Source organism: Trichoderma atroviride, chromosome 5 (assembly GCF_020647795.1).
Source record: "Trichoderma atroviride chromosome 5, complete sequence".
In the NCBI taxonomy this organism is placed as follows: domain Eukaryota; kingdom Fungi; phylum Ascomycota; class Sordariomycetes; order Hypocreales; family Hypocreaceae; genus Trichoderma; species Trichoderma atroviride.
In genome coordinates, this window is record NC_089404.1 from 1,709,543 (window position 1) to 1,729,425 (window position 19,883).

Here is a 19,883-nt window from a genome sequence, read left to right on the forward strand (position 1 = left end):
TACTTGCGTAGGTTGATTTCAATGTGCGTAGGCTGAAGGAAAGAAAGAGGTTCCGTCGTAAGAAGAGTCGTTGCTATAGAGTATTTTCGAAGACTTGGTTGCAAGATTGGTGATGATATCGAGCGGTGGTTGATAATATTTTTCCAACGGGCTTTTTCGGACCAATAGTAGTCCGTTATCAACGCCGGCGTTGGCGAATGAGAGGAGAAGATCGTCTCCACATTCAGATGACCTTGCTTCGACAGATCCAGATAAAAGAGACGTGAGTTTTTTCAAGATTCTTGATTTATTGTTTTTATTAAGAGATGCTAATCTATTCATCTCACAATTGTCAAATGCAATTATGACAATGTAGACTATAAAAGGCAACGATGGACATTGCGCAAATACAGCATATACACAATGCAGACTTATTTGATTACTCTCAAGCAAGGCTATAAACATGACTCCACGCCTCAAGAATGCTTCCCGAGTCTATGATGCCAAATGTACCCAAATAAACAAGAAAAAACGTTCCAAAACTAGTAAACAATGAAATCAATACAACAAAAAAGACAAACCCTCTATATACTGTAAACCCCCTCCAAAAAAAAACGTATGACTCTTCACTCCATGTTTTTATTATATCCACCGCTTCCACCTCGCCACAGACACCATCATGGCACACAAGACAATCATGAAGCCGACAATGCCAAAAAATGGCCCCAGGTTGGCAACATCCTCAAACGGCAAACGCACATTCATGCCAAACAGACCACAAACAAGGTTGAGCGGCACAAGAATCGATCCCAGCATGGTGATTTTACTCAGTACGCGGTTCATGTCCGTGCCCTGGGAGATGTTGTTGATGGACAGCGTGGCCAGGTAATTGCTGTGGGCGCGAGACAGAATCTTCTCAAAGTGGCCCAGGTTGGTCGCCATGGTCACGACGTGGTCCTGGATGTCGCCCAGGTACATGCCAATGTCCATGTGCGGCGTCACCTGGAAGTTTTCGTTGCAGCGCTTGGTGAAGCCCCTGAGGACATCTGCCTTGCCGCCCAGCAGCCGCAGGAGCGCCATGCAGTTCTTGCGCACCCGTCCAATGGACCGCAAAAAGGTATTTGAGTCGTCAAACCGCATGACAAAGACTTCGTCTTCAATGGCATCGGCTTCCAGCTCAATCTGGTTAATGACGGGCGCAAAGCTGTCGACAATGTTGTCACTAGAAATCACATGTTAGATGACACATCAATACCATGCTGCTGCATATAGGCGAAGCTTACATCAAGGCATAGCAGATCCAGTCGCTGCTAAGAGAGACATAGTCCTTGAGAGACGTGATTCTCTTGCGCACGTCGGTGGCATGCGAATTGGGCGTGAAGCTGAAGCTGAGCGTGCCCTCTCGGAACACAATGACATAGATGTTGAAAGGCTCGTACTCTTTCCCATCGGGCTCGTCCACTACGTTAAACGACCGGAAGCAAGCAAAGTAGTACGATGGGAAGAGCTCAATCTTTTCGCGAGCCTCCTGGGTGACAATGTCTTCAATGGTCAGGGGGTGGAGGCCAAACGCCTTGCCCATGCCGTACACCTCTGCCTTTGTGGGGTTGTTGACGTTGAGCCACCAGACACCGCCGTCTTCGTCTTCGGGCAGTTCAAAAAGTCCCCGGAGATCCTCTCCCGGAAGCACAAGATCACCCATCTCGGGGGCATGAATCGTCGATTCCCATGCCGTGGAAAAAAAGCTGAAGCGAGTGTTGTCAACAGGCTGGGCCTTGGGAGGAGCAGCGCCCTCGAAAGAAGTCTTTTCGTTGGCCACCGAGTCGTCAGAGGGCGCCTCGAGAATGTCGCCATCGACGGTGACGAGCTGCGCGGGCTTGGTCAGGGTAGAGGTCCGTCGCAGGTCCTTGAAGCTCTCGGTGGGCAGCTCTGCTCGGGCGGCTCGCTCTTCCCGCTCCTCCTGCTGATCCCTGATGAGATCTTCGAGATACTCAAAGTCAATTCGGCCACTGTGCTGCTTGGGGTGCTTCTCCTGAAGAGGGTAGCAGACGTCCTCTTCAACCGTCTTGTTGGTCAGGAAGCTTCTGGCGTCGGCCTCCTGGTTATACGACCTCCTGCTCCGGTGGCTTGCATTGGACATTGTTCGGCCGAGGGGCTCCTCGCCTTCGTCCTTGGCCTCGGAAAATGACATTTCGCGCTCTCTGCGCCGAGCTTCGGCAAAGGCCTTGACCGAGTTGGGGGGCGAGATGGATCTACCATCTGTCGACGACTCGATGGTTGGGCGACGGCCGTGGCGTGGCGTGGGCTGGACATTGTCGCCGTCTTCGTCGAGGATGGCTTCCTCAAAGTCGCGGACGCGGACCGCCATCTCAGGGTCGAGATGGCGAGCGCCGTACAAGCTATCAAAGGTTCCTCGGCGTGGGCGCTCAACTCTCTGGGCAGATGAACGGTGCCGGTGGTCGTCAAGCTCGGGAACAGGGGTGTCGTACCCCGTGTCGGGGAAGGTCTCGTCGTGCTCAGACATGGTGGGTAACGTAGTTGGGATCCAAGATCTGGCGGGTTTGCGGTCTAAAGGTCGGATCGGAACAAATCACCGCGCAACAACTCGGACGAAGCCTGCTGGCAACTTAGGGGTTCTGGAACATGCTTTGGCAATGGGCTTCTGCAACTCTCTAGGCCTGAGACAGGCTGTCAAGTGCCCTCTCGGCGCGGCAGCAGCGCGCCGAGTAGTTGGTTTGGAACAAAACGAAGACCCGGGGGTCGCTTCTGGTAGCAGCTGGAGCTACGGGAAGAAGAGGTGCGGGTAGTGGATGGTTGGAAAGCGTAGCGACGAGGCTCCTGTCAGTAAAGCCAAGTTATGGAGGTTCCTTGTTGACTCCGCTGTAGACCCAGCAGCCGGGCCCGAGGAGCGAAGGGAAGATGACGACCGGGAGGGCGAGTTGAGCCAACTTGAAGGTGTTTGGCGGCAAGTCTGCGATGGCGCAGAAGGAGGTTTTGGATGCTGCGAGCGGCGACGGCTATCAGAAGCCAATCGACTATCGATTAAGAAGATGAAATGACGAGACGAGTCGTTTCGGTGTCGAGAAATTGGGTCGTTGTTGGCAAAGGTCGAAGTCGAGGCCAAAAAAAAAGGAGATGCTTCTATCTCTTTTCGTTTGCGGCGAACGGCAGAAAGGGCTGATGTGTGCGCCGCAAGGAGAAAAGCGACGGGGTTTATAACGCTATCACTTTAGCGAAAAGAAAAAAGGGTCTATCGGACAAGCCCAAATATATGCCAAGGGCTGAGTTATCAGTAAATTAGGGAGAAAGTCATTTAAAAAAAAGGACTCTCGTCGACCGTGGGTGAAAGGGAAGAAGAAAGAAGGAAGAACAAGAAGTGGTTGTTGCTTGAAAGAAAACAAAAAGCCAGCGGCGATTGGGGGCTCCAGCGCATGGCATGCACGATGAAATTTTCCCTCTGGCGGTACCCGCCGCCACGAAAATCAGCTGGTGGTCACTAAACTGGTTTGACCTGACCGACGCTGGGATCTGGTTTGGGGGCAAGAAACCTGCTGCGAGAAATTCTGGGAGGTGTCCGGTACTAGGCGAGCCGCTAAAAGCTGGGACCAGTACCTGCAATCTGCTAGAAAAAAGCGGCTAATCCTTTGTAAATTCAATCCCGTCGGCGGTATTCTCTTACGCATCGTTTTATTCTAAAAGGTATTCAGTACCGCGTCCATGCTCGGCGGGCGTCGCTTAGCTCGCAGTCAGGCCAGCGAGTACGGCACGTCGTGGCCGCCCGGCCCCCAGAGAGGCAGAGAGAAGCAAACGATAAGATAATGAGAGGATCTGAATCATTGGGCATGGCGCTAGAAAATGGCAAGTGGTACAAGAAGACGCAGACAGCATGTCAAAGATGGCAGCATCTGCAGGGCGGGTGGTACAGCAATCAGATACCGTGCTGTAGATATTCCAGCTGCCGCGTTTGCCAAGCATGTGAAAGCTGGACTGAGACAAGCCATCTTTGCAGAGCGGTCAGGATAAGCGTCACTATGAGGGACTGTCTACGAAAAAGAATCGAAACGTTGCGAGAATATCGGAACAAACAGCAGAATATGCCTCAGCAAAAGCCCATTTCTCAAGCCATTTGATGCGGCATGCGCTTTTCCTTGCCGTATATGCAAAATACGAAATACGTCAGGACCGGGTGCTTTGGAGGGTTTGATTCGCCACCAGACTTGAGCAGCCAATGCCGGCAAGGTCTCCGCCTTCTATTCCTGGCGCGATCACGGCACTCGGCACCCCTGCTCTCTGCGCCGTAGCCGCACAAGATATGATGTGAAGAGGGCTTGTAATTGTATTAGACAAAATGTTGTGTAAAGGTATTTCATTTCGCTAGATTGGCTTTGTCGAATTGACTCTTTGGCTGTACAAGTTCTGGTGGCTCAAGTCTAGTGGATATACAGGTGAAGCTCCATGAACCATACAAATCTTCTTTGAGCTTTGTTGACTTGAAGCACCCACATAACGTACCAACGCACTAAATATGTATAATCCAAGTCTTGTATTGATAGAAAAAAAAACCAATAAAGCATGATATATATACGCGTATACAAATATCCAATATGGCGCATCGAATCCTTGCTAGAGTTCTATTCTCAGCACTCCAGGTTAGCAGCTGGCATCTCCAGTTGCAGGCTGCACGCACCGCCACACTTCCCCAGCCTAGACCCACCTACGCCCGGATCAGGCGTTTGCGCCACACATGGCTCCAAAGACGTGTCTACTACCAGTGTAATGCTGCATGCTCGTGCTGGGCCAAACAACTTCTACTTGCTCTCGACCATCTCTCAGACCACGTTAATTCTCGAGTACAAGATACACAGTACCAAAAGAAATCACAAGAGAGAGACGACTCGACATGGCAGAGGAATTGCTGGATAAAGTGCGGGACGTGGTGGAAGGCCAGATCGTGAGAGCGACCAGATCCCTCTACGAGGCTGAAGATCGACTAACGGACGATTGAACTCTAGGACTTTGAGGGCCAGCGACGTGCCGAGGGCTATGCAACCCTCCTGCTCTCTCTCACAGGGGTATGGACCACCTCCCCGCAGCTCCAAACTGACCTCGTCACATGCTTACACCTCACAAGCTCATTGCCTTCAACGTTGGATACCTTTTGCAAGACATTGTCAAGTGCGTCTATGTTGGATTGGGCGGCACGCTATTGACGTTTCTCATCATCATTCCTCCTTGGCCGTTCTACAACAAGAATCCGGTCAAGTGGCTACCTATTGGATCTGCATTCAACACCGGCGGGACGTGATGGCCAGGCAATGGCTGCCACCCTGAGCAAGACTCCCGCGTTGATGATATCCTCTAAAACAGCATGTAGCTTAAATCCTCCCGAAATGATATACCGCACTCCTTCTTTGTCTCTGTACGATGTATGTGTCTTGTTCGTTCGTCTCGCGTGTCTGTGCTTCCATCTTGCTTCGTCTACCGGCCGTACTTTTGGAACTCCCAGTCTCTGTTGTCGAGGGGACAGACCGACCTGGCCTTTAGCCATCGTGAAATGCAGTGAAAGTGGAAAGCATGCTAGCGAAATATTAGTCTCGTGGTCGTCGAAAAAAAGGTTTATACAGGGACGGAGCGGGGCGCCTTACGTTGCAGATGCCCCAGGCAACGGTACACTCTTCGCTGGTGGCTGATGCTTGGTTTGCCTGGCACTCAATACCTGCTGGGCGTAAGTCAACTTGTTTCAAGTAGAGGAGGGGTGAAGGCGTACAGAGGTCCATGATATGATTACGGCAGATGGCACAGTTGTCGACGACGATATCCCAGGCCCAGAGCGCAACGGCGTTCCACTGTTGCTGTCAGTCCTTTGTGACTCCCCGCTGTATGAGGCTCGAGTAAAGGACAAACCTTTTTGACTTCAAACTTCTTCTTATCGCCTCCCTTGGCGCTGACGCCGTCGGCTTTCTTGGCCACTGGGGCGTCGCTCATCTCGACGTCGGCCATGTTGGAGAGCTCGTGATTTGTCGGTAAAGCTTGAGAGGCGACGACAGCTGTAACTCTGCGATGCTCGATGGTGATGGAAGATGAGGTGAAGCAAGAAGTAAAGGTCCAAGGTTTACTGTGCGTTGAAGTTGTATCGATGGCTGTTGTGCGGCTGGTTAGCCATCAAGGGACTGGACGATTTGAGGTATGGAGTCGCAGCCTAAATCCCACTAAGCAGTGACTGGAGGGACTTTGCTAGGGACCTTACCTCATCAACGCCCGTGAAGTGGTGAACTGACAAATCTGCGACATGCAGGTTCCCAGTACAAGCTCTGAGATTAGAAACAATTATCAGCTACGAGAAATTGAGAGCTCTTGGTCGAAATGACGAATTATTTTAAATGCAGCTGCGTCAATAATCAACACCAAGGAGACAAAGCACAGGGCGCTGTATTGAAGCTGGACCATGTACAGTAACTGCAACTGCAATCGCAATCGGCTGCTGTGCAGCGGGGCCTTGCGCTGTAGGATTGAATTTGGCGGCAGTTACTGCTGAGCGGCTCCAGAGGTTGCGCGCATGTACCGCTGGCAGGCTAATCGCAGATAATCGCAGATAATCGCACCATCTCAGGTACCTTGCGGGCACAAACTGGGCTTAGGCAGCGCTTTCTCCGCCCGATTGCTCCGGTCCGATGACGACAGGCTCAAGGCCCAAGGCAGAGCGCCTTTGTTGGTTGCCCGTGGAACGAGGCCCATGTTTGCTTTGAGCACGGCGATACGGTTTGGCGCAAAACAAAGCCAATAAATATTATGCTTTGGCAGCAGTATTTATTGCAGAGGCAGAGCAGGAGGCTGGTTTAGATTTACACTTTGCTTCTCTATCCAAGAATAAATATAACGTGTATTTATATTGCCCTCAGCCCCCAAGAACAAGGTAAGACTGCCTTCTCTCTCTGCCGCAGCGACTCGCCCTGCGCATGGCGAGACAAAAAGCAGCCGTGGCAGCATGTACTCACGCGGTAGCAGTACCCCTCCGACGCCGCAACTCCAGCCCCGAGCCACGGTCGCGCTACCTGCAGCTACCCGCCGCCGTCCTGTCCGCTGTTCTTTCAGCTGGCTGCAAATGCATGCGGGGCCCGGCCAGGTCAGGCATCGTCTGCGATTCTCAACCCTCAACCTTGCAGCAGCTGAGCTCCAGCCCGGCCGTCTTTGTTGCCTCCAGCCCATTCCACGGTCCGTCCGGCCACCCGAAATGCCCAGCCGGCGCCCAGCGCTGTCCCAGTCCCTAGACCTCGAGTTATAAGACTCGCCTGTGCCCTCTCGCCGGCCGCCTTTCGCAGCCGCCGCATTCGGAAATCGCCTAAGATACACGTGATTGTCGCTCCTCAGACCACCCAGCACCGACGACTTCCTCCAGCTGCCGCTCTCACCAACACCATCATCTCCCACCTTGTGCTCCTGTGCATCTTTACCCGCCATCCTTTGCAACTCTCCTCCCCAGCCCCAATGGAGGCCCAGCCATCACCGATCAAGGCCACGCCAGGCCGTCGCCGTCACCCCCGAGGCGGCAAGCCAGCGCCCCTCAAGGCCTATGCGTCAGAGAACGATGCTGCCTCCTACGCAGCCTCATCACAGCACCACCACCACAGGGCGCCGCAGACGCCCAAGAAGATCCTCTCCGCGTCGCCTGCGCCGGCGGAGCGCCAGAACAACCAGTCCAGCTCCAAGCCGCGCAACAATCGCAACAACAAGCCCAAGGGCAAAAGCGACGCTTCGCCGCCCAACTACCAGCTCAGCAACCACAACCAGTCTCCCTCTCGCACATCTCCACCAAAGGCAATCTCCAGCACGCCCTTTGCCGGCGCTACCTTCCACGCCTCGCCCGCCCCTGCGGATCTCCCAATCCCGAGCTTTCTCAAGTCAGCAAGCGACTCGCCAGTGGTCCGCCAGCCAAGGGGCTTCATCTCCCAGCCCTCTCCTCCGGCCACGGACTCGGAGCTGCCCACGCCACACAGGCCGGTGTCTGCCTCTCAGCACCGCGAATCGCCGCTCGACTTCATGTTCCGCGCTCATCGAGAGGAAAAGGCCCGCCAGGAACTCGACGGAACGCCCGTTGCCGCACCGCCGCTGGTTGGCGCCATGTCTCCCCCCGCGCCACTTGGATGCTCCCCTCACGCCAACAGCGTCTGACCTTGGGCACAATCGTCGCATGTACAACCGACAGACGTACAATGGCAATGAAATCTACGAGCTGGATGGCACCGGAGGCCAGCCATTGGGCCCGCCATTCTCGACTCCCTACAACGATCGGATCCAAACTGCGCGCAACCATGCCTCCAACCCGCCTCCTGCTTTCGGGAACCCTCTACCCACTCCAGTTAGCAACGCCCCTAGTCAAGACCCGACGGAAGCCCTCAAGAGGTTTCTCTTTACTCCCCAGTCGGCCGCGTCAACGGCTCCGTCGTCTGTCGCCCACAACTCGCTGCCTTCTCGCCATGCCCCAGCCTATTCCAACAGCCAGACGGATGGCCCTGGGTACGAAAGCGCAGGCAGCATCCAAGCCATGGAAAATGATCTTCGACGAATCTTGAAGCTGGATCTGGCGGTCGACCGCCCGCCTACGGAACGCAGGCTCTTCACCCACTAGTTTCCGGCGACATCTTTACCTTGTTCTTTTTACATTACATATATCTTTCAGCAATGTTGCTCCATTTTCAATTTTTTTTGAAATGTGGCTTTGTGGCTCAACTGGGAAGCGGGATACAAAATGTCATCTTTTTTTCTTTTGCTATGTTTTTTCGCATCATCCTAGAGCGGGAATATGGGAACGGTTACAGGCCCCTGGGAACATACACTTGAACATACACTTGTGTGTATTTTTTTCTTCTTTCTTCTTTTTCTTTCTTCTCTTTTCTTTTCTGTTTTTCCTTTTTTCCTTTTTTTTTGTTATTTGTTTACTATGGAGCTTTTTATTTTCTTATCCCTCTTTCTCTTTTCCCCGCCTGGAGCTACGAATGCTCTACAGTCAGTTATATGGTCTCACTTGAGCCTTGATCGTCACGGCCGACCAAATACCCAACGCATCGCGCTGTTTTTGGCGGTGCTTGTTTGTTCAACGGCCAAGAGAGAAATCCATCATCCACGAGGCATTGGAGGCGCTACCGGAGAGACGGATCTGCACATCAGCTATGGGTTTTAACGGCACACTTGGTGGTATTTGACTCTGGAATGTTACAGAGAATCATGTAACTTTTGGCATCAGGACGAAAGATTTGCTTTGGGACTTGAGTATGTTTTGGTTTTCAGCGATACCCGAGGAGTCATGGTAGATTCCGGGCGGAATATTGATCAAGGCTTTGCTAATGCTACCAAAGGACACAACTTTTGGCGTGGCAGCGACTCTGGAGTTTTTTCTCTCACATTCTCTTTGCCTCACTCTTTCTCCCCGGTTTTGGAGTCTATATTTCCATGGTACACTTTTCATGGTACACGTGGGACTTTTTCCTTTTATCTTGACGGACGGTTTCACTGGAATGGGATGTGAAATGTACATGGCGGGCTTTGCCATTTACTTTTGAAAGTATCAGCTACTTTTTGTTTTATTCGTTTTTTAGTCTCCATCTCTTTCTCTCTCTCTTTCTTTTCTTTTTGTCTCTCGTTTAGAATTGATGACGGCTTGTATGCTTAGACTCGCTCTTCGTTTTGCATGACGTTATCAGCTCTGTCCTTTTTATTTGAGTTCCTGAGACTCATTTTCATGTTGCATGGCAGGACGGATTTGAGTGGGAATGATTATCTCATTTTCATATTACTTGATACGGTGGATTTGAGTGAGAATGGCTCTCTCATTTTCATATTGCTTGACACGGTGGATTTGAGTTGAGATTGGAGCGGACAAGTCATTCTTTCAATATCATCACCGGGAAAAGCTCTGTCCGAGCTTTTCCCACTACTTGTTTTGTTTTGTCTAAAGAAGGTATCCATGAGCGGTGATGTTGTTTATCAGCGATTATAGCGACCTTTTCTTTCTTTCCCTCCTTCTTTCCATTTTTAAACCGTCTTGTTTTTCCTCTTCTTTTCCTCTCGCGAAAAGAACTTGCCGTGAGAAAGCAGTAGGTACTTTGCGAAGAAGTCTTGGGCAAAGTCGTCGAATTTGGTGTAGTCTGCGCCGAGGCGGTAGGCGGCTGCGATGCCGCTGATGCAGGCGACTTCGTGCATGTTCTGTTTTGGGTGAGTGTTAGTTGATGTCGAGGATTCCGAGTTTTGTTTCTGTGATGTGTGTGTAGAGGGGAGCAGTTTTGAGGAGAAATGAAAAGGGGGGAATAGACAACATACCACCAACGTCCACGATCCGGCAAAAAAGGTATTGTTACGCCCTTGCAGAAACATCATACACGGCACGACACGCACGTAGTGCTGCCAGCGGTGGCCCAGCTGATGCCACCAGTTGCGCTTGATGATTTTGCTCTCGTCAATGCCGTCGACTGTCCAGAGATTGCGTTTCCGCTTGTCGAGGAAGATTGTCTGGTAGACTGGCTCGGGCTGGGCTTCTGGCGAAGTGCGAGACTTGTTGAACTGGTGCTGGTAGTTGCTGCAGTTGAAGGACATTTCAATCAGTCGCGGGTCATGCTGATACGTATAAGTGTAGTACATGGGGTTGAACTGCTCGGAGCTGTTTGAAGACGACGATGACGAAGAGGCTGATTCGCCCTTGGCGGCGGCAATCTGGTGGCACTGTTCTTCCGACTTTGGCTCTGCGCAAAGCTCGGATTTGAAGCGTGTTTCGTATTGCCGGTTGAAGTAGGCCGAGTCGGAGTGCGTGACGGTGAGGTCGTCGTAGAAGGCTGCGCTGCCGAGGACACGCTTCTCGCGGCCGGTTGCTGTGTCTGCGAGAATGCGGAGGGCGTCGTCTGCGAGAAGACACAGGACGAGGTGGTCGAAATGCTCGTTTGTGGTGTCGTCGGCGTTGTTGTTCTTGATGGCCAAGTCGACGCCCTTGCTGGACCGGGAGAGCACGCGATGGACCTCGGTGTCTGTCCTGATGTCAACGCCCTTTGCAACAAGACTATCCTTCCATTTGCCATAAAAGTCGTGCAGACAGTCAAACGAGTACATGGTCGGCTGGTTCGGCAGCAGCGTCTCCTTGTCGTAATCCCACAGCTTCATGTTGGCATCGTTGAACAGCCGCTCGACAATGGCCGCGGGCACATTCGCCGTCTGGTTGCCGGTGCCGAGGAACAGCGCAATGAGCGGATAGACCATCTTGTCGCCAAAGTCCTTGCTGAAGAAGAAGAGGCGCAGCATGACGGAGATGGGGGCCAGGCCGAGCAGGGGCATGGTCCATTTGATGACCTTGAGGAAGAGGCCGAAGCGCTTGATGTCCGAGGCGTGCGCGGCGACGAGCTTGCTGGGGAAGCAGTTTGTCCAGAAGCCCGAGGGGCCTTTGCCGAAGGAGACTTGGAGGTTGAGGGGGCGGGCGGGGGAGGCGTGCTGGTTGAAGAAGTTGAAGGTGTGTTTGAAGATCTGATGATGTGAGTTTCACTGACTGATACACATGTGTGTATATAGAAGAAGATGGAGAAGTCAAAGTACCTCTGATCCTCCCTGGACGCCATTATTCATCCATGATGCGCCAAACTTGCTCTCGTCGAGCGGGATGGACGTCGCTTGGCCTCCTACGACGCTGTTCTTTTCGAGGAGCGTGACTTTGAACTTGTCGGGGTGATTTGCCAGTGTAGCAGCACAGGACTGTTTGGAGGATACAGTTAGAACAAGATCAACTGAGAGAAAGAGAGATGGGACGAGAGGGGATTTCACGATTATTCAGGATTTGTTACGCATACCATGCCTGCTGCGCCACCCCCAACAATGACAATGTGCTGCTGACGCGGTTGACTGGGAGAAGCCATGATTGCACGTAGAGATGATATATATTAACAATTTGTTGATGGACCATGGTTTGTAGAAGAAGAGAAGAAGCATGAAAACCGCCATTTAAATGAAATTGATGCCCTGCTCGTGCACGTCATTGCTCGATGCGCATGTCGTCTTAGTGCCGCCATGATCGGAAACTCTGTCCAAAGGGAGGAGTCGCATAAACACCAGCTATACTAATAGTACACATTCATTTGCACCAATGTTTGATTCCATGACTTTTTACGACTTAGAAATCCTTTGGCATTATAAATAGACATGCCAACATGGTCTATTTTTCGCTAGTCGCATCGTCATCGAGCTGAGCTGACAACTGCTATATATAGATCTGATGCCCCCAGATCCGTGTAAGTCAGAAACATAAAGACCGCAGTCTCCGCCTCGCAGCGCATTCTTAACAAAAAGCCACACAACTAATCCATGCGTCATTGACATGCACAATAAATGAAACAAACATTCACTAATAAAAAAAATGAATGCTTCGACTGACTTTAATGCAGCTTCTTACTGCATTCCACTATGGCTGGATTCACTTCTGATCCACGTGACAGCGCGCCGAGCCTCACGAAACGGCACGTCAATGGCCCGATTCACGCATCGGCCCCCAACTTTCTGACCTGCTATTCCGCCCATATAGTCGAACGAACAACTACATGCCACGACAACAAATTAAACAAGATTCAACACAAATTGCACACCCCAAGAGTCGATTGATTGATACATTGATTGCGGCGAATATCCAGCCATGCCCGGCCCAGACGATCCCGCCGTCCACGACATCATCCAAGGCATCATTGAAGACGATGACGCCGAAGAGGAGGCTCTCAGCCTCGCCCTCGCCCTGGCTTTGCAGAACCATGCTTCCCTCATGCAGGCAGCGATTGAGATTTCCGACGACGACGACGACGCATCTTCCTCTGCAAGCTCGGAGAATGCAACGCAGCAGACGACACAGCAGACGACGCAGCCTTCATCGCAATCCCAGGCACGGTCACAGCCTTCATCGCAGCAGTCCCAGTTTGGCTCTGTCATGCTCGACCGCAGAGCCATGGAACAGGAGCGATTGAACCGATTAGCAAAGCGCCAACGACCTGCTACCGACGACGACGACGACGTGGTGGAGGTGCCTCCCCCCGAAGAAACAAGCTACTAGAGCTCCCGCCGGCAGTACCAAAACAGCTGGAGCATCAGCATCAGCATCATCATCTACAGCCTCAACAAGCAGACCTGGACAAAGCAGCAGCAACGTACCATACCCAAATCCCACCGTCAAGCGAACCTGGGTCCGCGGCACTGCGCGACGGGGCGACGAAATCACCATCGAAGAGGTATTCCAAAAGGACAAGCTCGAGCTCGCCGTGCTTTCATCTTTCCAATGGGACGAGGAGTGGATGCTGTCCAAGCTGGATTACAGGAGGACCAAGATTCTGCTGCTGGCGTTTGCTAGGGATGGAGCTCAGGTACTGGAATTCATCCACGTTTTGCCTTGGCCTCTGTGTCATCTTCCTGGTCTGGAGATGTATCACACAGAGCTACTGCACACAGAGCAAAAGAGAAACAACTGACACATGTTTTGCCCAAAAACAGAAAACCCTCATGCAAGGCAACGTCCCCGCCAACATCAAGTTCTGCTTCCCTCCCATGCACGGCGTCGGCGCCATGCACTCCAAGCTACAGCTGCTCAAGTATCCGAGCCATCTCCGCGTCGTCATCCCAACGGGCAACCTTATGCCCTACGACTGGGGAGAGACTGGGGTCATGGAGAATGTGAGTAGTACGACTATCTCGTCATCTTCCCCTGGCCATGTTGAAAAAGACAGGGGGGATGGCGATTTACACTTTTCTGTTCCCTTCGTCATCGTTGTTTTTCCCCCTTTTGGCTTTTTCTGCGCCTGTATTATTGCCCTTCCCCCCCACGAACTGAAGGGTCGCAATCTCCGTATCTCTAACACGTTCTTTTCTTCTTTTAGATGGTATTTCTAATCGATCTCCCAAGGCTGGACCATCCCGTCTCTACCCATGCCAGCGCCGCCCGTAGCCATGCGCCGACCAGGTTCTACACGGAACTAGTCTATTTCTTGCAGGCAACGGGCGTAGGCGAGAAAATGGTGGCCAGTCTCGCAAACTACGATTTCTCCAGGACGGCGGATCTCGCCTTTGTTCACACAATGTATGTTTCGCTACATCCTTCTCTTTTTGGAATTTGCTGTTGGGTCGGACCCCTCTCCGCCTCACTGGATGATAGACTGCAAACTGACTGAGTCGATTGCTTCTCTCATCTTTTAGACCCGGAAGCCACTCGGCAAAGAACGCAGAGCGCATAGGCATGTCATACTCTCCAGTCCAAGCCAAAACTGGCCCGAGTTGGAGCGAGGCTATGCCCGCAACCCGGGGAGATAGAGACGCTCATCTCATCGCTGACACTCAACCGCTTAGGATACGTCGGCCTGGCAGCTAGCGTAGCTGACCTCGGCCTAGCTTCTGTTGACCCTGTCGATGTCGACCTCGTGGCACGTTGCCCGTTGATTGTTGATCGACGCTGGAACCGAAAGCTAACGACTCGTTTTTAGTGCGCGTCGCTGGGAGCGTTGAACCAGCAGATGGTACGGGCCATCTACAACGCCTGTCGAGGTAACTAAAAGCCAACGGGGTTTTTCCTTGTTTCATTCTCTCCTTTGCTTTTGCCTGCTTACTCCTTTGGAGTGGGGAAGAACGACTCACTCATCGGTTCACTTACTCACATTATTACTCCCATCGTTTTTAGGTGATGACGGCACCGACGAATACCACAAACCGGCCAGCACTAGCTCCAGGTCGTCTGCCAAAAAGCCGACTACGACGACGACGACGGCGACGGTGACATCTCAGGAGCAGCTCCTGCGAGAACGATTCCGCATCTACTTCCCTACCGACCGTACAGTGTCGCAAAGCAGAGGCGGGCGCAATGTGAGTTGTGACCCCCGAGTCATTTACACGGCTCGGCCAACCAGTCCCGTTGTCATCTCCAATCACATCTCTTCTTTTTTCCCTTTCTACTCCAATCACCATTAGTTAACAAGACCAAAAAAATGACACGTACATGTATAGGCGGGAGGCACGATATGCGTGCAGACCAAGTGGTGGCGGGCACCCAACTTCCCCAGAGAGCTCGTGCGAGATGTGATATCCCGTGACCGAGTGCTCATGCACAGCAAGATGATATTCGTGCGTCGCCGGCCCGGAGATAGTGGCCAGGCGCAAGCGGTACGGCAGTCTCCAGGCTGGGCTTATGTAGGCAGTGCCAATCTTTCAGAGAGCGCCTGGTGAGTCTAGCAAGTTTTCTTCCCACCCACCATCCAACCGTCCATCCATCCACACACACACACAACACACGCCCCCCGTTTTGAACGGTTTGCTACTTTTCTCTGTCCTGACTTGAGACCGGTTCGAAATGATGAATTATTTTTTAGAGGCTGACTGTATCCCCGCCGCCGCCGTCGTCTGTTGACGGCCGCTTGACGGGGCTTGATTTCCATCTAGGGGCCGCATGTCCAAAGACAAGTCCACCGGAGGCTTCAAACTCGTCTGTCGCAACTGGGAGTGCGGAGTGATCATCCCGGTACCTGAGTCACAGCCAGTTGACAAGACAACTCTGCCCACTAGCGCCGACGACGACATGTCCATGTTTGCGGGGACGGTTCCTGTGCCTATGCAAGTTCCCGGGCCTGTGTACAGGTCAAGTGACCAGCCCTGGCTTTATATGGGAGCTTGAGGGTTGTATTTTGAGCGATTTGAAAGAAGGGGGGGGGCCCATGTACACTTTACATGCAGCATTTGCTGTCAACGCACCGAAAAGAGGGAAAAAAGATTGAAGATTACCAGGGGGGGGCTATTACACGAGATGTTAGTTTTTGTTAACTTGATACTTAGATGGGCAAAAAAGCGAGAGAGAGAGAGAGAGATCCCTGGACCGAAAGAAAAACCACATGTCGTCAAGGACAAGGAACCGCACAACATGGTTGCTTGCAGATAGCGTGCGGCCTGCATGAGTGGGGTTTTTTAGAGTAAAAGCAAAAAGAGCAAACAAAACCTTGTGGAGATGAGCCGCTGATAGGCTATTGCGCAGGAGGTTTCCTCCCATCCATGGTTTGATCTGGATAACATGATACGACAAACGTGGGAGGGGCAAAAAAGGACAAGGATGTTTTGGTTTGGAATTATGGAGAGGCCGTCTCCACCGCGGCAACTGGTGCAAGGCTTCGACGGCTGGAGAATGGGGGGGATCCCGGCCTTTGAAAGGTGGTTCTTTGAAGCAAATACCGCATTGGATCCATGTTTGTTTCTTATTGCACTCGGCTGTTGTTTTTATTGCTGTCGTTACATGCGCAGGATTTGTACATGTGCGCGTGAGTGTATTTGGGAGCGCGCGCAACTTTAAAACAGAGCATCTTAGGTAGTAGCAATACTACGATGCCGGCGGTGCGGTAATAAATGGAAGAAAGCATGTTGTAATAGCTATTCCAGCAAAACTGCTAATGCAACTCTGCAGAACAATCACATACGTGACGACATTTTTTTGTTTTCGTTTGTCTGGTATATCAGAAATCGAGTTTCAGCTTCTTGTTATCTTTTGGTGGAAATAAGAGTGTGGTTCGTAAAAAAAAAACTGTTGGTTGAAGCACGGCACAGCTGACTTGAGGATTTTGGACACAAGCGGTTAGCATGGCCGCTGGATTTTGCAGCTTGGCAGCGATCGAACAGGCCATTTTTCCAGGCGAAGGAGTTGGTTTTCGAATGGCGTGCCAGGGCCAATCAAGAGTCGAGTCTCAAGCAGCTACAGCTATTACTAGCAGTAGCAGTAGCAGCAGTAGCAGCAGTAGCCGTAGCACCACAAGTTGGATGCGCCAACCACACCTTGCGAGAGACGGCCTCTCAGCCCAAGACGCAGCTTGCTCAAAGCAGCATTCATTTCAAAAAAACATATACATCAGACACATCAGAAAAAAAAAGAAGCCAGGACACCTCGCTTGGAGAGCCCGAGGAAAACTACGGCAGCTAGTGTTGTAGTGTATGACAGGACCTCGGCGGTTGAGTCAGACTTGGATGGCGGCAGGAGGACAAGACCAGATGGCGGCGAGAGGAGAGCAGAGATGGAATGGCTGATGGCAGCAATTCCCGACCAGTCCCCTCTCTGTGACGGAGGTAATGGCCCATTGAGGAACGCTGTCGTTGGTAAGATCGATATATGGCAGAATAATGATCTGTAACGTCAGCACTGAAAGATGGAGGGGAGGGGAAAGCACCGACACAACGTGCTAACATGCTTAAGTCATCACCGCTACGCCTAGTTGGAAGTGGTTCGATTCGCAGCAGCGCAGGGCTCCCATTCGTCGCTTGGCATCGGGGCTTTCGGCTGGGAGGGGGAATTGACCAAGGGGCACTCGATTTATTCTGGGGCCAGTTCTGGGGCCAGTTCTGGGACCAGCAGAGGGAGGGGTGTCTTGGGTGTGTGGGCAGCATGTCGTCGCTTGCAGCTTCTGGCACCCGCGGCCACGCTCACCAGCCAGACGGCCGTCCAAGCCGCCATGGTGTTTGCTCGACGGACAGTTTTGCGTCCTTGTTTCTTTCCTTGTTGAGAGATTGCGCTGCATGTGTCGCCCAACTTTTAGAGGGGACTAATTTCGTTTTGATGACTATCAATGACTATCAATCACCATGGCTTCTGTCAAATTCGACACCTTTGCTGGTGCTTGATTTGTCACGTAATGGCGAGAGAGGTGTGAGGATGAGTGGTGGTAGTGGTAGTGGCAGTGGTAGTGTAGCGTGTGTGATGTGATGCTGATATGATGCCTATGATATTAGATGAGAAAACGATCTGGGTGCTAGTTGATCTGGAGAGGCGATGCGACGAGATAATTGGAAGAAAATGAGTTGCAAAGTCCCCCCTCACTTTACCAAGCAATCAGCAGCTCCCGATTCGATTCTGACGTAGCTGCTCGCAGGGGACGAACATGAGGGGCAGGCGGCGAGCGATACGGCTCGAGCTCCGAGCCAGAATTGAGTTGCGGTACTGGCTGGCTCAAAGGAGCAGCTGAAGACAAGGTGAAACCGGAGGGCGCCGATGGAACAGGGGAGCGAAGGGCAGGGAAAAGAGACGAGTAGCAAAAGAAGGAATTAGTCGCGAGTGGTACCCCGTATAGCGTACCGTATAGCGGTCCGTCAAAGGGAAAACAAAAAGTGATGTGTAGGATAACGAGCCGTCAGTAAGTGAGGAGGGCGAGATGGTGGCAGAGAGGCTGCTACGGCGTTGATAAAAACGCCATCTTAGCTAAGGCGGTGGGTGCCTCAGGAGTCCAGAGGCGCGCCTTCTGATTGGCCGCACTGGCCTCATGCAGGCTCTCCGATTGGCTGCTGGCCCGTGCGTCAGCAGCAGGGGGCGTTTCTGGGGCGTTTCTGGGGCTTTTCCTCGCCCAAGCCACCGCTTGCAGACAATGTTGCGCCGAGTCAGCCGCGTTAGAGCTGCCAGGCATTCGAGCCGCAGGGCCTTAACTGCGTGTACGTCGGGGTACCTGGCCGTGGAGCGCTCTTTGCAGCTGATGGTGATGGCCTGAGGGAACGGGAATGCGCTCAGCCGATTTTGTCTGCGGCACACCCTCCATCTCCATCTCTTCACCAGCGCCATCTCCAGCGCCATCTCCAGCGCCATCTCCATCGCCATCGCCATCGCCATCGCGCACGCCCCCCCAAATCAAACCAGTGGACCTTGCAGCAAGCAAAGAGAGCCAAACCCTGGCGATCCGCCTTTTGCGCTAGTGCGGCGAGCGATCTGGGCGCTCCACCACCCCCGAAATCGAGCTGCGCTGTGATGGAATGGGGTCGGCTCCGTTTGAGCACAGGATGATGGGTGATGGATGGTGGATGATGGATGAAGGAGGGGGCTGCTGCTTTGCCTTTTGTCAAAATCGGTCCCAAGTGCCGCTGGCCGGCTGAACGCCTCTGCGGTGCGGCGCCCGCCCTGCAGGCCATTTGCTGGATCCCCTCTTCAAAAACGGAGCCCACGGGTGGGTTTTCTGCGCGATTACAGCAGTACCTGCGTAGATGCAATGCAAGGGATGGTTAAGCGAGCAGCAGCATCATACTTAGCCACGCGGCCAAGAGCAGCATGTGATGCAGAATGCAACTGCAAGCGACTTGCGATAAGTGAGACGGCACCCCAAGCTCTCGTCTCGGTTTGTTGGCCGGTGATTGATGCGCACCCTTGATGCAGGTACGGGAGCACTGCTTCAAAGTCAAATGACACGCGCAGACAGGGTCCTGAGGCAAATGTAACTTTGGACTTTATTTTGCTCCGTCGTGCTGTGGTGCTGGCGTGGCTGGGCAAGCAAAGGCACACAGGCAAAAAACTGACTTTGCACCCAGGCACGGCACGTTAGACAGACAGCGAGCAAGGGAGGGAGGGGATCAAGCTTTGGACGTGCCTGAAATTCTAATGAGACAGCCGGACTGCTTGTTTCCACCCACACGCAGGACGAGGAGGGTGGCACAATCTCTGGACAGGCGGTAGAAGCGAGTTGGAATCGGAACACGATTAATCGCGGACATGTCGCGGCATGGCGAAGAAGAGGAGAAGAGGCGCTCGTCATGCGACTTGCAGTGGTTATCATGACGATAACCGCTGGGGCGAAGCAAGCCGTGTCCCGATCGACGGACCTCCGATTGAGCACCACAGCAAAGCGGGTTCAGTCGCGCCTCCTCGCGAGTCGAATCTCTCCAGCAGTTCCGTGTACCTGTTCGCGCTAGAGGCTTATTCCAGCCCTATCCCAACAGCTAGCGCCCTGGGGCTCATCGAGAGGGAGACGAGGCCGGCGGTTGGAGGCTGCAGGCTGCAGGTTGGAGCATGGTGGCGAAAGGCCGGCGGCGGCGGGGAACTTGGGCGGCGGATCGCCAAACTCGAGGAATGTCGCTGTCGTTGAAGCTGCATACTGTATGTAGTGGAGGTAAACGATTTGTCA

The 19,883-nt window shown here is 52.7% G+C and overlaps 10 protein-coding genes across 10 annotated transcripts; 6 read left to right on the plus strand and 4 right to left on the minus strand.

Moving 5' to 3' along the window:
• Positions 1-380: 380 nt before the first annotated feature.
• Positions 381-4,307, minus strand: TrAtP1_009784 (uncharacterized protein). The gene is made up of 2 exons (XM_014091157.2): positions 1,263-4,307; positions 381-1,201 (listed from the first exon to the last, which is right to left on the minus strand). Exons 1-2 carry the CDS (start codon positions 2,501-2,503, stop codon positions 622-624), a joined length of 1,821 nt encoding a protein of 606 aa, XP_013946632.1. The 5' UTR covers positions 2,504-4,307; the 3' UTR covers positions 381-621.
• A 572-nt stretch (positions 4,308-4,879) lies between these two features.
• On the plus strand, positions 4,880-5,284 carry TrAtP1_009785 (uncharacterized protein; the record flags this gene model as incomplete). Its single annotated transcript, XM_014091537.2, has 3 exons — positions 4,880-4,930; positions 4,992-5,051; positions 5,111-5,284. 3 exons carry the CDS (start codon positions 4,880-4,882, stop codon positions 5,282-5,284), a joined length of 285 nt encoding a protein of 94 aa, XP_013947012.1.
• A 173-nt stretch (positions 5,285-5,457) lies between these two features.
• TrAtP1_009786 (uncharacterized protein) lies at positions 5,458-5,979 on the minus strand (the record flags this gene model as incomplete). The annotated part of the gene is made up of 4 exons (XM_014091156.2): positions 5,458-5,556; positions 5,625-5,695; positions 5,747-5,825; positions 5,884-5,979. The coding sequence occupies 4 exons, from the start codon at positions 5,977-5,979 to the stop codon at positions 5,458-5,460; spliced, it is 345 nt and encodes a 114-aa protein (XP_013946631.1).
• A 1,485-nt stretch (positions 5,980-7,464) lies between these two features.
• On the plus strand, positions 7,465-8,148 carry TrAtP1_009787 (uncharacterized protein; the record flags this gene model as incomplete). The annotated part of the gene is made up of 1 exon (XM_066114430.1): positions 7,465-8,148. The coding sequence occupies one exon, from the start codon at positions 7,465-7,467 to the stop codon at positions 8,146-8,148; it is 684 nt and encodes a 227-aa protein (XP_065970526.1).
• Positions 8,149-8,167: 19 nt separating this feature from the next.
• TrAtP1_009788 (uncharacterized protein) lies at positions 8,168-8,605 on the plus strand (the record flags this gene model as incomplete). Its single annotated transcript, XM_014091155.2, has 1 exon — positions 8,168-8,605. The coding sequence occupies one exon, from the start codon at positions 8,168-8,170 to the stop codon at positions 8,603-8,605; it is 438 nt and encodes a 145-aa protein (XP_013946630.2).
• Positions 8,606-10,008: 1,403 nt separating this feature from the next.
• TrAtP1_009789 (uncharacterized protein) lies at positions 10,009-11,295 on the minus strand (the record flags this gene model as incomplete). Its single annotated transcript, XM_066114431.1, has 1 exon — positions 10,009-11,295. The coding sequence occupies one exon, from the start codon at positions 11,293-11,295 to the stop codon at positions 10,009-10,011; it is 1,287 nt and encodes a 428-aa protein (XP_065970527.1).
• A 1,342-nt stretch (positions 11,296-12,637) lies between these two features.
• On the plus strand, positions 12,638-13,045 carry TrAtP1_009790 (uncharacterized protein; the record flags this gene model as incomplete). Its single annotated transcript, XM_066114432.1, has 1 exon — positions 12,638-13,045. One exon carries the CDS (start codon positions 12,638-12,640, stop codon positions 13,043-13,045), a length of 408 nt encoding a protein of 135 aa, XP_065970528.1.
• A 238-nt stretch (positions 13,046-13,283) lies between these two features.
• TrAtP1_009791 (uncharacterized protein) lies at positions 13,284-15,643 on the plus strand (the record flags this gene model as incomplete). The annotated part of the gene is made up of 9 exons (XM_066114433.1): positions 13,284-13,352; positions 13,480-13,659; positions 13,863-14,062; positions 14,179-14,216; positions 14,329-14,402; positions 14,463-14,523; positions 14,657-14,838; positions 14,980-15,194; positions 15,412-15,643. 9 exons carry the CDS (start codon positions 13,284-13,286, stop codon positions 15,641-15,643), a joined length of 1,251 nt encoding a protein of 416 aa, XP_065970529.1.
• Positions 15,644-17,195: 1,552 nt separating this feature from the next.
• Positions 17,196-17,522, minus strand: TrAtP1_009792 (uncharacterized protein; the record flags this gene model as incomplete). The annotated part of the gene is made up of 1 exon (XM_066114434.1): positions 17,196-17,522. One exon carries the CDS (start codon positions 17,520-17,522, stop codon positions 17,196-17,198), a length of 327 nt encoding a protein of 108 aa, XP_065970530.1.
• A 1,959-nt stretch (positions 17,523-19,481) lies between these two features.
• On the plus strand, positions 19,482-19,844 carry TrAtP1_009793 (uncharacterized protein; the record flags this gene model as incomplete). Its single annotated transcript, XM_066114435.1, has 1 exon — positions 19,482-19,844. One exon carries the CDS (start codon positions 19,482-19,484, stop codon positions 19,842-19,844), a length of 363 nt encoding a protein of 120 aa, XP_065970531.1.
• Positions 19,845-19,883: the final 39 nt, after the last annotated feature.